Source organism: Mizuhopecten yessoensis, unplaced genomic scaffold, assembly GCF_002113885.1.
Source record: "Mizuhopecten yessoensis strain PY_sf001 unplaced genomic scaffold, ASM211388v2 scaffold6361, whole genome shotgun sequence".
NCBI classification, from domain to species: Eukaryota; Metazoa; Mollusca; class Bivalvia; order Pectinida; family Pectinidae; genus Mizuhopecten; species Mizuhopecten yessoensis.
In genome coordinates, this window is record NW_018406511.1 from 889,892 (window position 1) to 908,571 (window position 18,680).

Consider the following 18,680-nt stretch of genomic DNA (forward strand, 5'->3'; position numbering starts at 1 on the left):
ACGTCTGAACAACTATTACACCGCCAAGTTCAGACGTATTATTATATACTTGCATTGACTGGTGGTGTACTAGGTGTTTAGACGTATTATTATATACTTCCATTGACTGGCGGTGTACTAGGTGTTCAGACGTATTATTATATACTTACATTGACTGGCGGTGTACTAGGTGTTCAGACGTATTATTATATACTTACATTGACTGGCGGTGTACTAGGTGTTTAGACGTATTATTATATACTTACATTGACTGGCGGTGTACTAGGTGTTTAGACGTATTATTATATACTTACATTGACTGGCGGTGTACTAGGTGTTTAGACGTATTATTATATACTTACATTGACTGGCGGTGTACTAGGTGTTTAGACGTATTATTATATACTTACATTGACTGGCGGTGTACTAGGTGTTTAGACGTATTATTATATACTTACATTGACTGGCGGTGTACTAGGTGTTTAGACGTATTATTATATACTTACATTGACTGGCGGTGTACTAGGTGTTTAGACGTATTATTATATACTTACATTGACTGGCGGTGTACTAGGTGTTTAGACGTATTATTATATACTTACATTGACTGGCGGTGTACTAGGTGTTTAGACGTATTATTATATACTTACATTGACTGGCGGTGTACTAGGTGTTTAGACGTATTATTATATACTTACATTGACTGGCGGTGTACTAGGTGTTTAGACGTATTATTATATACTTACATTGACTGGCGGTGTACTAGGTGTTTAGACGTATTATTATATACTTACATTGACTGGCGGTGTACTAGGTGTTTAGACGTATTATTATATACTTACATTGACTGGCGGTGTACTAGGTGTTTAGACGTATTATTATATACTTACATTGACTGGCGGTGTACTAGGTGTTTAGACGTATTATTATATACTTACATTGACTGGCGGTGTACTAGGTGTTTAGACGTATTATTATATACTTACATTGACTGGCGGTGTACTAGGTGTTTAGACGTATTATTATATACTTACATTGACTGGCGGTGTACTAGGTGTTTAGACGTATTATTATATACTTACATTGACTGGCGGTGTACTAGGTGTTTAGACGTATTATTATATACTTACATTGACTGGCGGTGTACTAGGTGTTTAGACGTATTATTATATACTTACATTGACTGGCGGTGTACTAGGTGTTTAGACGTATTATTATATACTTACATTGACTGGCGGTGTACTAGGTGTTTAGACGTATTATTATATACTTACATTGACTGGCGGTGTACTAGGTGTTTAGACGTATTATTATATACTTACATTGACTGGCGGTGTACTAGGTGTTTAGACGTATTATTATATACTTACATTGACTGGCGGTGTACTAGGTGTTTAGACGTATTATTATATACTTACATTGACTGGCGGTGTACTAGGTGTTTAGACGTATTATTATATACTTACATTGACTGGCGGTGTACTAGGTGTTTAGACGTATTATTATATACTTACATTGACTGGCGGTGTACTAGGTGTTTAGACGTATTATTATATACTTACATTGACTGGCGGTGTACTAGGTGTTTAGACGTATTATTATATACTTACATTGACTGGCGGTGTACTAGGTGTTTAGACGTATTATTATATACTTACATTGACTGGCGGTGTACTAGGTGTTTAGACGTATTATTATATACTTACATTGACTGGCGGTGTACTAGGTGTTTAGACGTATTATTATATACTTACATTGACTGGCGGTGTACTAGGTGTTTAGACGTATTATTATATACTTACATTGACTGGCGGTGTACTAGGTGTTTAGACGTATTTTTATATACTTACATTGACTGGCGGTGTACTAGGTGTTTAGACGTATTTATATATACTCACATTGACTGGCGGTGTACTAGGTGTTTAGACGTATTATTATATACTTACTTTGACTGGCGGTGTACTAGGTGTTCCGACGTATTTTTATATACTTACATTGACTGGCGGTGTACTAGGTGTTCCGACGTATTTTTATATACTTACATTGACTGGCGGTGTACTAGGTGTTCCGACGTATTATTATATACTTACTTTGACTGGCGGTGTACTAGGTGTTCAGACGTATTATTATATACTTACATTGACTGGCGGTGTACTAGTTGTTCATATTAACTCACCGTGCAAACTATACCATAACAAGCCATACAAACACTTACACCGTACAAACTATACGTAATCCGCCATACACACAATAACACTGTGCAAACTATACCATAACAAGCCATACAACCACTTACACCGTACAAACTATACGTAATCCGCCATATACACACAATAACACCGTGCAAACTATACCATAACAAGCCATACACACACCTACACCGTGCAAACTATACCCTAACAAGCCATACACACAATAACACCGTGCAAACGATACCGTCACACGCCAAACACACAATAACACCGTGCAAACTAGACCGTCACACGCCAAACACACAATAACAACACTGTGCAAACTACACCTAACAAACCATACACACAATAACACCGTGCAAAATATACCATAACAAGTCATACACACACCTACACCGTGTAAACTACCATAACAAGCCATACACACACCTACACCGTGCAAACTATACCGTAACACGCCATACACACACCACATCTATACCGTGCAAACTTTACCGTAACACGCCATACACACAACACACCTACATCGTGCGAATCATAACGTTACACACCATGCACACCTTCACCGTTGAAACTTTACCGTTACACGCCATACACACACCACACCTACATCGTGCAAATTATAACGTTACACCCCATGCACACCTACATCGTACAGACTATACAGTTACACCCCATACACACACCTAAACCGTGCAAACTCTACCGTAATACGCCATACGCACACCACACCTACATCGTTCAGACTATACCGTAATACGTCATACGCACATTTACAACGTGAAAACTATACATTAACACGCCATACACACACCTATACGGTGCAGACTACACAGTTACACCCCATGCACACACCTACATTGTGCAAACTATACATTAACACGCCATACACACACCACACCTATATCGTGTAAACTATACCGTTACACGCCATACACACACTTACACCATGCAAACTACCGTTACACACCATACACACACTTACACCGTGCAAATTATACCGTTACACGCCATACACACACCACACTTACACCGTGCACACCATACTGTTACACGCCATACACATACCGATGCCACTGAAAAATGAATAAAAGATTAGCAGGTACTTCAGAAATCTAGACCACATACACACTTCTTTTAATGCTTTTTTTTTTAGACAAAGTGTCGAAAAAATTACATCCGTTCTGATTTTAGGTTCACATTACCAGTCATAGATCACGTTATAGAGATGTCTATGTGCATCGTTGCTAGGTTTTATCTGCGTGCGCCGGTTAGTACTGGGCATTCGACTTTATTAACGAACCGAGCAGATCCTTCGTTGTTACAGTCCGTGGGATGGGAATTCAAATCGTGGCCCGTGTGAGAACTGTCCAATCCCGCACGAAAAGGTCCCTCTGGGTTTTAGAAAAGTAGTAGGCGTGAAAACGCCGACGCAGAGGATAGGGTTCTCTTTTGTTTAAACATATTTTATTGCCAAAAAATGGAAGAGGATTGGGCACAAGTTACATGAACATTATTAACGCCCTTTCCTTATAAGATAAATAATTGTATATACACATCATAAGATGGATTTCATAGTTTAAATCACTACATTTATCTTTATCTATTATTGAGAGAGAGAGAGAGAGAGAGAGAGAGAGAGAGAGAGAGAGAGAGAGAGAGAGAGAGAGAGAGAGAGAGAGAGAGAGAGAGAGAGAGAGAGAGAGAGAGAGAGAGAGAGAGAGAGAGAGAGAGAGAGAGAGAGAGAGAGAGAGAGAGAGAGAGAGAGAGAGAGAGAGAGAGAGAGAGAGAGAGAGAGAGAGAGAGAGAGAGAGAGAGAGAGAGAGAGAGAGAGAGAGAGAGAGAGAATGTTACTTATATAAATTATAATGTACATCTCAATATTCAACATATAATGCACACATTCATTCTTTTTTGAAATTTGGTCATTTTCTCTTTATTAAACATACCAAACAAAAATGTATAGAATAGTCAGGAGCTGGTGTAGCCGGTGGCGGCTCAGTACCTCACTTCCGGTCCGGGCTTGGTGCTGATATGCGACTAATGTTAGGTTAAGGCCTAGGAGTCGTCTTACAAAAACTAGACTTATACATTAAATACATATGGGATAGATGGCTCCTTCTCTCCTCCGTTTCCCTCTTCAATTCCTTCGCTCAATACTGTATCCCTTCTACTCATTTTCCAGTCTTTTCTTCGTCTGCTGGATAACCGAACTACTCGGTAGTGAAACGGACGTAAAACCACGGAATTAGATTATCTAAGTCCGTGGTAAAACTAATCAATCAATCAATCAATCACCCTTAGTTTACTCAACTATTATGATTGGCCATATGACGGCCTTAACTGTCACGAGGACGCAAACTCCTAGCCAATCAGATTGGTATGGATTACGTGTGCTTGACGGGTAAACGCTCTGCTCGGTAACACGCCATAGTTAGGCAGTTGGGATACTGTACAAGTGCGATATCTCGATTTTTTAAAAACTGAGCAATCGGTTCATCATCGATATATCCGGCCATTGACGCAAAACCTAGTGATGTGGCGGGAAAAAAGATGAATTATGACGTCATGCACTGTAGTACATTATGACGTCAAAACAATCCAATATTATAATGTTATGCTTGACAACCATAGATGTCGGCGGCAAGGAAGGATTGGTAATTTACTATAGTGAGTTTTATTCTTAGGAACCGGTAGGAAATACACGAAAAAATGGAATCGGATGATTACGAAGAAAACTCAAGAGGAAGACAACTAGGGAAGCGATTTAGTATCCATTCGTGTCTTGTTTACGATGAAATGAGAAGATTTGGCCAGCTATGTGACGCAGTGATAAAAGCAGAGCGCCGAGAATTTCCTATCCACAGAGCGATCATGTCGGCCTGTAGTCCCTACTTCAGAGCATTATTTACCAATGCTTTAGATTCTGTGGAGAAAAGAGAGGTTGAGATACCGGGAGTTAGTGCGGATATAATGCAGGTTATTATAGACTATGCCTATACACGGCGAGCAAGAATTGATGGAAGCAACGTGGAACAACTCCTTCCGGCGGCCGACCAGCTACTGGTACACGGCCTGGTCACCGGCTGCTGTGATTTCCTCGCCGGTCAACTAGAGGCAGAAAATTGTATCGGTATTTTAAACTTTGCACGTGCCTACTTCTGTCATAAATTGGTAAAAACCGCATACCGCTTCCTTATGCACAACTTTAGCGAAGTTCTGGCTTCCAGCTCAGAGTATAACGACCTTAGTGTTGAGGGGGTATGTGAGATATTGTCATCTGACGATCTCAATGTGAAAAATGAAGAAATGACAATTGCAGCATTGTTTCGATGGATCGATTGCGACCCCGAAAACCGGAAGTGCCATATTGTTCCCTTGCTTCGGACCGTTCGCCTAGGGCTTCTGTCCACCAAGTTCTTTGTGGAGAAGGTGAAATCGCACCCGTACGTCAAGGAGAGTGTGGAATGCAAACCTCTTATTATCGAAACCCTCAAATTTCTATATAATCTGGATATAAACGAGGACAAAGCCCTCGACATTACCAATTCGCTCGCACAACCTCGCGTTCCGCACGAGGTCATGTTCGTTATAGGCGGATGGAGCGGAGGGGCTCCCACCAATATTGTGGAAACGTACGACACACGCGCTGATAAATGGATTATTTGCGACTCAAAGGATGAAGGTAAGTTTCAAATTTGTACTATTTACTTAATTTTAAGGACGGATAAGTTTAATAACTTTACTTACATGTATGCATTTACAATTTATATTCGTGTGCTCTTTATTTCACGAACTATGTATATTGATTTTATTCTTAAACACTTGAATTCGTTATTGAGGTGAAAATGTACAGTAAAATATCGATATAATACCGGTCACCTTTTTGTCACTTCTCTCACTGCAAATGTACAAATTCAATGTAAATTTTATTTCTTCTTTACAAATCCTTTATGCGTATCCCTCGATACATCGCCTCGTAACGCCAATGCCAAAAGTTCACCTGACGAATGATAGCAGTGTAACTAGATTTGAAGATAAGATAAGTTTATTTCCGGTTCAGGACTTATACATAACGCCCTCTATACCAGACTCAAAAAATACATACAAAGTATTACTATGCGTATATACAATTTGACAATTATATGATTGCAGAGGCTGTCTCTGTCCATTTATCCAACACTTCTCAAAGTTGTAAGGAAGTTGACCTTCCAGATATGAAGCTGTACTGCTTCTGCGAGAAGTATTTGTTATTTCTCATGAACTTTAATTGCTAAGTATTCCCTTATGACGGATTCCAAGACTTTGCATACGACCGATGTTAAACTCACAGGCCGATAGTTTTCTGCTGCGTATTTGTCATCCTTCTTAAAGATGGCACAACCCCGGACTTTTTTTCCAGTCATCTGGTAGAGTTCCTGTTGTCAGCGATTGGTTGAAAAGATTCGTCAGTGGGCATGTTATTGCTGGAGCAATGTTTTTAAGAAACATTGAATGGAGCTCATCCAGTCCTGGAGACTTTTCTGGTTTGAGGGCTTGTAATAGTTGTACTACAACCTCTTCTTTGACTGTTAGGACTGTCATTACTTCATTTACCCCTCTTTAATACAAGCGCGGTGTGATACCACTCTCCTTCTCATTCACAAAGACATTACTGAAAAACGTACAAAGTATATTTGCTTTATCTTTGTCCTTTCAGATTTTGATGACTGTTCGTCTTCTGGGTTTGAGAATAGATCTCAAATATTGGATTTAGTTGTTGATTTTGATTTTACATAGATCCAGATTGCTTTAGGGTCCGGTCCGCTTTGGCTCTTTTTACAATGTTGTGTCCATACTCTTTCCTGAGTTGACGAGTTAGTTTCTATATTTTGTTTCTGACTTTACTTTGTTTCCGACTTTACTCTGACTTTATTTTGTTTCCGACTTTACTTTGTGTAATTGCATTTAATCGTAACATGGAATGAATTGCATTTGTAATGAGTTGCTATTTCATGACATGTATGAAACCAGTCTTGCATGTTTTGTTAAACAATCTCAGATCATCAGCACATCTTTAAAGTAGCCATCCTGATGTCCTACCTATTCATATTCAGTATGACGTCACGCTGCTTTAATGGGTGATTTAAGGAACATTATCTATCTTGGTCAGGTTATGAGGTATAATTGAGCTAGTGTGAATAGATGACGAAGCCCTCTCTGATAAATTTACTAGTGCTCAACTGCAGTTATCATTTGCATAAGCATTGGTCAACTCCGCCCACATCAGGGGCGGGTCCAGGTGAGGGCGTAATGGGCGTACACACCCCCCCCCCCCCCCCCCCCCCCCCTTCAAAAAAAACCAAAAAACACCTATCGTAATCTGCTAATATTGTATTGAATATGGCGATTTATCATATTCATTAATTAAACACATACTCTGATTTCTTGTTATACTGACACCCTGACAATTTAACTATAAAATATACATGCTCCAAGTCAGGAACCGTTACATTAGTGCATTTTACAATTATTTCATGGTTTTTTAGCCAAAAAAAGGACCATTTTTTTTAGACTCGCTCCGCTCGGCGATTTTTTTATTCTACGCCCCCTCTTTCAAATATCCTTGAAACGCCCCTGCACATCTAAATAGTGATTGACGTCACATGATTGTCTCTCGTTCGAGGAAAAGGTGGATATCTCCACCAACATGTATGTCGACGTCATGGAAACGTGTCACTGCGCGTTCTATGATAAGATAACTCCAGTCTACGGGGAAAATAGTTATTGAATGAATGTCAGTGTATATTGTATACATATATATTAATTCAATAGGCCAAGATAAGACGATATATATATAGTCACGTGATAAATATTTAAAGAGACGCTCCTTAGTATAGACTTTGTATCAGCATTACCAGCGATTATCCTAAGGTCTTTCAATGTTCTCCGTGGGTGTGGCTTTTCTCTTACGTGAGGTACTGAAGATCTGAGGTACATTCTTGAGTCCGGGATATATTTTAGTTACATTAACAAAAAATGGTAGTTAGTGTGACGTGTGTTGTAGGGTATGGTTAGTTTGATCTGTCGTTGGTAGTTAGTCTGACGTGTGTTGTAGGGCTTGGTTAGTTTGATATGTCGTTGGTAGTTATGTGACGTGTGGTGTAGGGCGTGGTTAGTTTGATCTGTCGTTGGTATAGTTAGTGTGACGTGTGTTGTAGGGCTTGGTTAGTTTGATCTGTCGTTGTAAGTTAGTGTGACGTGTGTTGTATGGCTTGGTTAGTTTGATCTGTCGTTGGTAGTTTGTGTGACGTGTGTTGTAGGGCTTGGTTAGTTTGATATGTCGTTGGTAGTTAGTGTGACGTGTGTTGTAGGGCTTGGTTAGTTTGATATGTCGTTGTTAGGTAGTGTGACGTGTGTTGTAGGGCTTGGTTAGTTTTAACTGTCTTTGTTAGTTAGTGTGACGTATGTTGTATGGCTTGGTTAGTTTGATTTGTCGTTGGTAGTTTGTGTGACGTGTGTTGTATGGCTTGGCTAGTTTGATATGTCGTTGATAGTTAGTGTGACGTGTGTTGTAGGGCTTGGTTAGTTTGATATGTCGTTGGTAGTTAGTGTGACGTGTGTTGTAGGGCTTGATTAGTTTGATCTGTCGTTGGTAGTTAGTGTGACGTGCGTTGTAGGGCGTGGTTAGTTTGATCTGTCGTTGGTATAGTTAGTGTGACGTGTGTTGTAGGGCTTGGTTAGTTTGATCTGTCGTTTGTACTATAGTTTACTATTGTGACGTGTGTTGTAGGGCGTAATAAGTTTGATTTGATGAATAAATTAATATTCTCTGATAAGAATCATTGTTATATTTACATAGTCCCCCGAGCCTACCACGGAACTGTCACCATTGACTTAAAAATTTTCGTCATCGGAGGCTTCGACGGGACACAATATTTCAACAGTGTCCGGTGTTTTGACCCCGTTGCGAAGACATGGTCCGAAGCTGCACCGATGAACTCCAAAAGGTTAGAAATTTTGAAATCCTGCGAAATCCATCTTTCTATTTCTTTTGAAAGTATGCCCGCTTAAGTTTTGTTACCTTGTCGCTGAAATTGTAAGAAATTATTTGATTAATGATGTATTACGTTCCCTCTGATTGGTTGGTTGCAGATGTTACGTAAGCACGGCTGTGCTGGGGGCCTACATCTATGCCATGGGGGGCTATGACGGTCACACAAGACTGAATACGGCGGAACACTATTTCCCCGGCCGGAATCAGTGGAGCCTCATCGCACCCATGAATCAGCAACGTAGTGACGCAGACGCTACCACTCTGCAAGGTAACCATAGCAACCATTTTTAATGGTCACCATATATAAACCATTCTGCTGGTAACCATTAAACACAGTACCCGTTGTAACTATAAATATATGTTAAATGTAGAAAACACCCAAGGAACAAAGAAAATACGTTCTGTTACAAAGTCAGCTGGGACCATTAAAAACCACTGACCGTGATTACTTCAGAAACGCCTTGGCGACAACAATAGAAACCATGGTAACTAGAAACACTGCCCTCTATAGTCAGCGGCAATCATCAAGTTTTCTGTGGTAATCAGAAACCACAGTTTTCTGTGGTGGTAACAAGAAACACTATTTTGTACAGTAAGTATAAGTGCCACACTCTGAAGCGGACGTTAAAACAATCCAACAAATAAATCATGACAGAAAATAAACGCTAGCCCAAGTTTCATGAAGTTTTCTGAAGGAAGTTCATTGACTTCGAAAGAATTGCTTGAGTTCAGAAAAAAACACATAAAACCAAGAATTATAAGTAAAGCAATGCTTTTCAAATGGAGAAAAAACAAAGTATTTCCTTCAGTCGAGGAACGTGAGTGACACTGGATCTATGTCACATTATAACCGGTAAGTGGATGAAACGAGCGTGTGGTGTTTGGAGGGTTCGTGTAGCGGGCTCGATTTTTTAGCTCACCTGGTTAGAAGGAGGACCTGGTGAGCTTATGCCGTACCGTGGTGTCCGGCGTCTGTCGTCCGTCGTCTGTACGTCAACATTCCTTTTTCAAACGACTTCCCCTTCTTAACCACTGATTTAAGTTTGACCAAATTTGACCGTGAAAGAATCCCTATAGGTTGTGGGGATTCAAAATTATACAAATGGAGGGGCTTACCCCCGGGGGTCTGAGAAGCGGAGACAAAACGGGGTTATTTGGACATATAAACGCTTTAAGCGGCTTCCATGGAACTATCTGAATGGAAGCATTCTCACTTGGTAGGGGTTCAGAATTGTACAAATGCAGAATTGTACAAATGCAGGGAACTAACCCCTGGGGGCTGAGGGGCAGGGCCGAAAAAGGGTAATGTGACCATATTCCTTTAAGTGCCTTCTTCGCTGAAACTAGGAGATTGATACGAACCATTTGATTTGGTGGGAATTCACAACTACAAACTGACCCCGGTCTGAGGGGTGGGTTCAAAAAGAAGTTTTAACTTGGACATTATCAAGATCCCCACCCTATTTCCGTATATATACAATTGCATTGCTGTAAAATTGATTGAACAGATTGTATATTGTATATTTGGAAATAGGGTGGGGATCTTGATAATGTCCAAGTTAAAAAAAATCAATTACACTTATTATACGTTTGCACGTCCAAATAACCCCGTTTTGTCTCCGCTTCTCAGAGTCAGCCCTTCCACTTGTACAAAGGCAAATCCAACATGTCCAGTTGGCATTCATAGTGCCTATGAATGCCAACTGAAAGCAGTTCAATGCTTAAATGAACGCAGTTTGCAATGAAAATATTCTTTATGGAACACTTATCCATTGATTTAAATTTGGCCGTGAAAGAATCCCTAGGTTACTAGTATTGAGATTCAACAGTGTACAAGTGAAAGGACTGACTCCCCGGGGGGTCTGAGAAGTGGAGACAAAACGGGGTTATTTGGACATACAAACGTATTGCGTTAGAATTCCATAAAGAATATGTCCATTGCCAGCTACGTCCATACTACCGTATACGCCGTCAAATTGAAGGTCAATCCTTATATTTAAATTTACCTCCAAAAAAATGTTAACTAATGCGAAGAAAAAACTGTTGAAGGCGGGTTTCTCAGATGGTAACTATGGTGGCCGTGGTTGCTAGATTAATATAGTTCCAATGAATCTAAATCAATATATGAGTAAATTCAGAAAATCGACAGCGAATTTCTCGTTCACGGAAATTGCCGAGGGTTCCCGATTGATCTTCGAGGTACAAAGCGAACTGTTATCGCGCTGAACCGTGAACGGCGCCATATTTGAAACAAGCATAATTCCGCCGAGCCTTTTTTCATTGCGTACAGGCTAACGCTGATTTATACGCAGTCACAGTTTACTAAACTAAAGAAGGGAGATATGTAAACACATGTGTGTATCCATAATTATTAGTCTACATATGACGAAATTGATATGTACAGGAGAAGCAAGAGTATATAACATCGTTCGCTGCGGACGGACCATCTGACGGTAGAAGTCTCTATCTATGAGGAAATAGACCAATTCAATCAATTAGGATTAGGTTGGTCAGTTGGTTAGAGCGTCAGTCCAGAGCTTGGAGGTGGGGTTCGAATCTTAGTCTGGTTAAGGATTGTTAACCAATAGTTAGTTGGAGAGCGTGGTACAGAGTCTAAAGTTCAGGGCCCGTATTTATGAAACCATTCTCAAATCTTGTCAAACGATCAAAAAGTCAAATGTAAACATTGAAAACAGTTTTCAGCTTTAAGTCTCTTCAATGTGTCGGCCCAAATCATTGAAAAAACCCCCCATTTTTTATGAATTTATAACGGGAGCAAGAAATTTGGCTTGAGCACAAATTCCTTACTTGAGCACGAGAACGGTTTCATGAATACGGGCCCAGGGCAGATGTATGCCTTCCGAGGCTTAGTTTCAGTGTCGTCGAACAGGACAAGCTATTTTCTTAAGTAAAGAGACCGCAATTAATATACCTGGTAGCACTACGTGTACGTTATATAAAAAAAACTACAATCCATGTGAAGTAATGATGTATTAACATTTAAGGTAAGATCTACATCTGTGGTGGCTCAAACGGACAGGAATGTTTAAACACGTCGGAATATTACGACCCGAGGACCAATCAATGGACGTCAATTACGCCCATGCGCAATAGACGTAGTGGAGTTGGGGTAATAGCATACGGTGACCAAATCTACGCCCTTGGTGGGTTTAACGGAATCGCCCGGATGAACACGGTCGAACGATATAACCCACTCACTGATCGCTGGCAGACGATCCAAGAAATGTTTGACCCGCGGACCAACTTTGGTGTAGAGGTAATCACCACATACATAAAAATCAGAAATGTTTGATAGATTTTGTCCCTACCTTGAGGGTGTGACAGAGAAATCTCCAACCCGAAGGGTGATGTTTTTTGGTTGTCTAACTCGAGGCTGTGCCGAGGGTTAGACAACCAAAAATATCACCCCGAGAAGAATGATTGTTTTTTTCCCATCCTATTATATCAGTCACAGCTCCACCGACAGTAGTCTGCCATGTTTGTAAACAAAAACACATGTGGGGTATGCATATCGTCATTCACTTTTGATGACGTCACACTTACCGATGACGCATTTTAATGACGTCACAATTGAACACGTGCTAATCGGTACAAGGCTATCTCCCACTAGGGAGTGACAAGCTGATATTTCCAGGCTAAAACGAGAGACGCCCCTGTGAAAGGGTGGGAGAAATGGATTTCTCACATACTTCACAGGGTGATCCCGTTGTTGCTAGGAAAAAGATAACAATTGACATCCGGGCTTCATATGCAAATGAGAAAAGTGCAGACATTTTACAACTATACTAGAAGAGCAGCTGTTTTTACGGGTTTTAGGTCATAAGCAAGAAATAGAATCCATCCCTGATGTGAGGTTAGGATAAGGTTATTCAAACCCTCTGGATAAAATATTGAGCAAAAGACCCTCGGCAAAGCCTCGGGTCTCCTACTCAATATGTTATCCCTTGGGTTTGAATAACCTTATCCAGGGATGGATTCTATTAATTTCAATCTGATGGATGGTATTCTTGGTCATCTGTCATATCTAGGGGATGACAGAGAAACCAAAACTCTCGAGGGCGACGGAGTAATCTTGAACAAGTAAAATGGGAAACAATTTTGTAAACGTGGAAGATATATGTGTGCACAGTGAGAAGACACATATTTATGTGTGCCCAGTGAGAGGACACATATTTCTGTGTGCCAAGTGAGAGGACACAGACATATGTGTGCCCAGTGAGGACATAGAAAAATGTGTGCCCAGTGAGAGGACACATATTTCTGTGTGCCCAGTGAGAGGTCCCAGAACTAGGTGTGCCCAGTGAGAGGACATAGAAATATGTGTGCCCAGGGAGAGAACACAGAAATGTGTGTGCCCAGTGAGAGGATACAGAAACATGTGTGCCCAGTGAGAGGACCCAGAAATATGTGTGCCCAGTGAGAGGATACAGAAATATGTGTGCCCAGTGAGAGGACACAGAAAAAAACTTAAACAGTTGCCTCGTTGCAATCATGCAGTTGAATGAAGCAGACTGATGTTGCCCATCTCCCAATCTTCTGTATTTGAGGAGTCATCATAACAACTATTTCCAGTTTTTTGTTTTTTTTGTTTTTGTTAAAGCACTTCCAGAGATAAAGTCTCTATTCTCACGACCGCCATTCTGAACTATGTGATTATGGATTTAAATTGTTGTTGATTTAGATGTACGTATGTTCTCGTGCTTGACGGGAAACACCGTGACGGATGTCACATTATGGTGCCGAAAACGCTTATATTTCGGAATGCTGTAATAACTTCCGGTTCCTGTTACTGTTCGTGATGTCTCCTCTGGTGCTGTATATCTGTACCGACTTTTTACTCCTATTTTGTGTATTTAGAGTGTGATATATGTGGGTTTTTTTATGTATATGTATTAATTTTGAATGTTTAATATTTGACAATTTTTTTAAACTATTCTGCACGATAATTTGTTGGTGTTTGTTTATTTTCAAGCTTTCGCAAAAATTAATTTGTTTATGTCTATTATTTTTGACAGGTGATTGACGATATGATTTTCACCGTCGGAGGATTCAATGCAGTAACATCCATCAGCAATGTGGAGTGCTTCGACAAAAACTCAGACGAGTGGTACGTTGTAATTTATATATACAACAACGTGACAGAAATTTTCACCCAGGTATCATCAAATCGTGGCCAGTTTAAATCGCCTTTCGTCTGTGGTTCGTCGTCTGTCCGTCAAAAGATTTTAACCGCTATTCCTCAAGATGAAATATTCCGTCTTTGCGTATTGCAGAGTTATCTTCTCTTGGGAGCAGGTATTGATTGTTACGTCACTTGTTTGTGAGAGAAACGTCATCAATTTTTGAGAAAACGACGTAATTTTCTCACACAGACCAATGACGTAACAATCAATACCTGTTCCCAAGAGAAGATAACTCTGCAATACGCAAAGACGGAATAGCCGTGTTTCTCGTATTCCATAACAAAGATTCACTTAGGCCCATAGTTGTGAATGTTACAAGTTGACTGCAAGGCGGACCTCTTGAATTTTAACTGTTGAAGGATGTTTTCGTCACTGCTTATAATTGATGTAGAGATTTTTCGCTCAAGTTTTACAGGCAGTTTTCTGTTGGTCCCTAGATAACTACTAGAAATAGGTAGAAAGGTGCACATGATTAAAAATCTTACAAGTAGATGCAAAAATGAAGAAAAAAAATATTAAACATTATACTGTACATATGATTATAGATCAAACGAATGAAACTCAATGTCTAAAATGTCTCGAAACAGACGTAAAGTACCGCTTAAAAGTGCATGACAAGCTCCAAAATCCGGTACAAACATTTCTCCGGGAAACAAGTCTAGATTTGGTGATCTTTGGATTAAGTGAGTTCAGATATGTTTAAAATGCGGAAGGATTTATATTTCAAAATATTTGATTGACAATGCATATATAGATAAATATGTAAGTTGTATAATTAAATCAAATGAGATGTTACAAAATGAGAGATGATATATAGCTGGACATCTATATACAAAACTGCATGTACATGTACATGTACAGACAATCTGCTTAAAATCATCTGTTACATGGCTCCGCTCCGTTCAGGCGTAGTAACGAAGCCATGTAACTAACATATGATTTAATCAGATTGATGTACAGAAGAATTGACAAAGGAACCACACAACAAGCTAAGCCTATATGCACATTTTTTTTAATAAATATCCTAATATATTATGAATAGAGGTAATAGTATGTCTATTATTTGAACACAGAGGACATTTATAGGGGAAATGTGTGATCTTTTCCCTCTTTGTACCACATACACAGGAAGCACCATCGAGGGAAACATTCTTGAACACCATGCCTCGGCTTTTGGATATTTTGGATATCCCTTGGGCTGAGGTTTCTTTGTAATATCTTCAAGGCAGCTAATATTTGATTATCACCTCTCATTCTTAAACATCTTTTTCATAATAGGTTTGATGCAGCAGACATGAATATCGACAGGAGTGGTCTGAGCGCATGCGTCGTCAACGGTCTACCAAATGTTCAGGATTACACATTTAAAGAAACAAAAAACCCGGGGAGCAAGCAGACCGGGAAAAAATAATCCAAGGAGAACACAAAGGACTGGGGGAAATAACAAAAACAAAAACGAACCGAAGTTGTTTTAATATTATTTTACTAAGTATATTGGGTGAATAAAATTATTTGCTAATTTAGAGCAATCTCGGATTTTTTTTTTATGATTGATTAATAGTCTAAAGTGCACGTGATGTAAGATCGACACAGGGTAATTGGACAGACTAGTCAGTCACACATACATTAACGTCGACCTTACCAGTACAATTGGAATGTGTTCCCTTGTGAACAACCATCACCGGTGTGACATTTTTACAGAGTTTAGAAATAAAATAATATAACACTAATACCCCTTACACATCAGGTAGACTAAATGCACACTCTGTACTTGGTTTTTAGATATCCCTTCTGTATTTGAGACATCTATATTTGTGACTATAGGGTCGGGGACATGATAGTCTCGTTCAACCAGACGCTTGATCACTTGTAATAAAGAGTCTGGTCACACACAGTACTTTAAAATGACCATCACCAGAGGGCAGTGTTTTTACTTTCGTTTCCGGACGTTATGTCAACGCCGTTATCCGTTAAACATTTCAATGAATAATGAAATTAATGAAAAAAATACCTATACACGCATTCCTGAAATACCCGTGTATTCACTTTTATCAAGAACAATGTAATCTCCAGATTAATGCCATATATTTCCATTGAATAAATCATAACTAAGCACAAAGCCAACAAGGCTGACTGAAGTTGGAAAAAAGCATGCAAAGCAAGTGAGATTTTACCTGTACACCTTTCAAAACACCTTCAAGTTCTCACTCCGGTAATATGGCTTGACTTGTATCATTGTAAAATATCCAATGAAAAATTTACCAGAATCTCAGTAAGCCTCGTTATGATGTCACAAAACGAACAAACTGGGTTTGATCAGACTCTCTATTCGGCGTAGCTTGCGCAGGCAACAAGAGTCTGGTTGAACGAGACTATAGGGACATGACGTCTAATGACGCCAAATCGACCGTGACGTTGAGCAGTATGTCGGAGTACAGACCAGGGAGAAACAGCGTCCCTTCCCTTCCAACTTCAACTTTCAACTTTATTTCTCTTCACAAAATTATAAATGTACAGAGAAAACATATTTACAACAGTATATAATATCAAATGTGGAGGACAAATCATGACACTTTTTTAAACAAAATTTTGATAAATTTGCATAAATTTCTTAAAATTTTAACATTGTTTGTATTCATTAGTTCTGAGAACTGAACAATATTTGGCATTACATAGTAGAATTTGTATAAATATAACTTCTGCGAGACAGAAAGGAACATTTTAACAAGTAGTGAAGTTCGAGATGTTCTGTTTTGGTAATGAACATTATTCCATCTTACAGTTTCCGCTATACACTTATGATTACTAGTTCTAAATTTACACAATACAATGAGTTCATTTTCAGTCAATAAATATTAATCTTCATTTTATCAAAATACACACGTCGTTTTTTATGTCGTGTAATCGTGAGATTTATCGTGTGAGAATGATATGAATAAGAATTAACAGGTCGTTAATTTATTAAATAAATAATTGCATTGAGTATAGAATAATGTCAATCAACTAAGACCTTGCAAAAGGACTTTCCAATGGACAACAGATGGATGTCATACAATCTCATTAAAATCAGATGCTTATAAAAATACATACGGCTATTAACGTGATAATGAACAGCTGTATTTATTCAGATTGGATGTCATACTACTTGACTTTGCGAAAGCCTTTGACAAGGTACCGCGTCAACGTCTACTTCACAAACACCACTACTATGGAATCCGCGGTTCAACCCTAAGCTGGACTGGAAATTTCCTTAGCAGTAGAAAGCAGCACATATTTGTAGAAGGAGCTAAGTCAACCGAGGGATACGTGGATTCAGGAGTTCCACAGGGAACGGTCATAGGACCCCTACTTTTCCTGACTTTCATCAACGACCTGCCTGAAGTTGTGAGCTCCTCTGTCAAACTGTTTGCGGATGACTGCTTGATATACAGGACCATAGAAACATCTAACGATAGTAAGATCCTACATGAAGACTTGAATGCTTTAGAAAAGTAGGGAAAAGACTGGCAAATGGCATTCCATCCAGAAAAATGTACCGCCATCCACATCACGAAGAAGAGGGAAATAGTTGACACCAAGTACCAACTTCATGGCCACACCCTTGAGACAGTTTCAGGTGGAAAGTACCTTGGAGTATACATAAGCCAAGACCTATCGTGGCGGGATCACATTGATCAGACAACAGCCAAGGCCTCAAGAACAGTAGGATTATTGAGACGTAACCTCAGGAACTGTCCACAAGCAGTAAAATCCCAGGCATACACCACCTTAGTCAGGCCAGTTTTGGAATACGCATCTGTAGTCTGGGCACCATGCCATTACCATCAAATGCAACAAAGCGAAAACGTACAAAGACAGGCAGCACGATTTGCTACAGGGAATTACTACTCCCGAGACCCTGGTTGCGTTACTACCATGCTTCAGCAACTAAACTGGGAACCACTAGAACATAGAAGAGTGAGGAATAGGATCATCATGTTCTACAAAATCATCAACAACCTAGTAAAAGTCCCCGTCCATTATCTCCTACAACAGGCAGCATTGGGACTAGGAGTTCCCAAGCCAACAACATCAGGCAAATAAGCACCAGAGTCGACGCATACAAACATTCATTCGTCCCTGCTACAATCAAGATGTAGAACTCAATACCATCAGATATCAGAGGATTACCAACAGTATAGACAGTTTCCGGCACCACATACAGACCATTGATGTGGCCGGACTCGTCCCCAGGCACTAGACAAGACTCCGGATTTTAACTGTAAATAC

At 39.7% G+C, this 18,680-nt stretch overlaps 1 protein-coding gene across 1 annotated transcript; it reads left to right on the forward strand.

The window, feature by feature from the left end:
• The first annotated feature begins 4,786 nt into the window (after positions 1-4,786).
• Positions 4,787-15,907, forward strand: LOC110451993 (kelch-like protein 10). The gene is made up of 6 exons (XM_021500232.1): positions 4,787-5,856; positions 9,013-9,160; positions 9,306-9,475; positions 12,213-12,484; positions 14,244-14,335; positions 15,690-15,907. Exons 1-6 carry the CDS (start codon positions 4,884-4,886, stop codon positions 15,820-15,822), a joined length of 1,788 nt encoding a protein of 595 aa, XP_021355907.1. The 5' UTR covers positions 4,787-4,883; the 3' UTR covers positions 15,823-15,907.
• Positions 15,908-18,680: the final 2,773 nt, after the last annotated feature.

Bases quoted from the DNA above. Each gene is read 5' to 3' on its own strand.
- LOC110451993 (XM_021500232.1), top strand. From the start codon at position 4,884: ATGGAATCGGATGATTACGAAGAAAACTCAAGAGGAAGACAACTAGGG. The intron at 9,476-12,212 runs GTAACCATAGCA...TTAACATTTAAG, and splicing joins AGACGCTACCACTCTGCAAG to GTAAGATCTACATCTGTGGT. The intron at 12,485-14,243 runs GTAATCACCACA...TATTTTTGACAG, and splicing joins GGACCAACTTTGGTGTAGAG to GTGATTGACGATATGATTTT.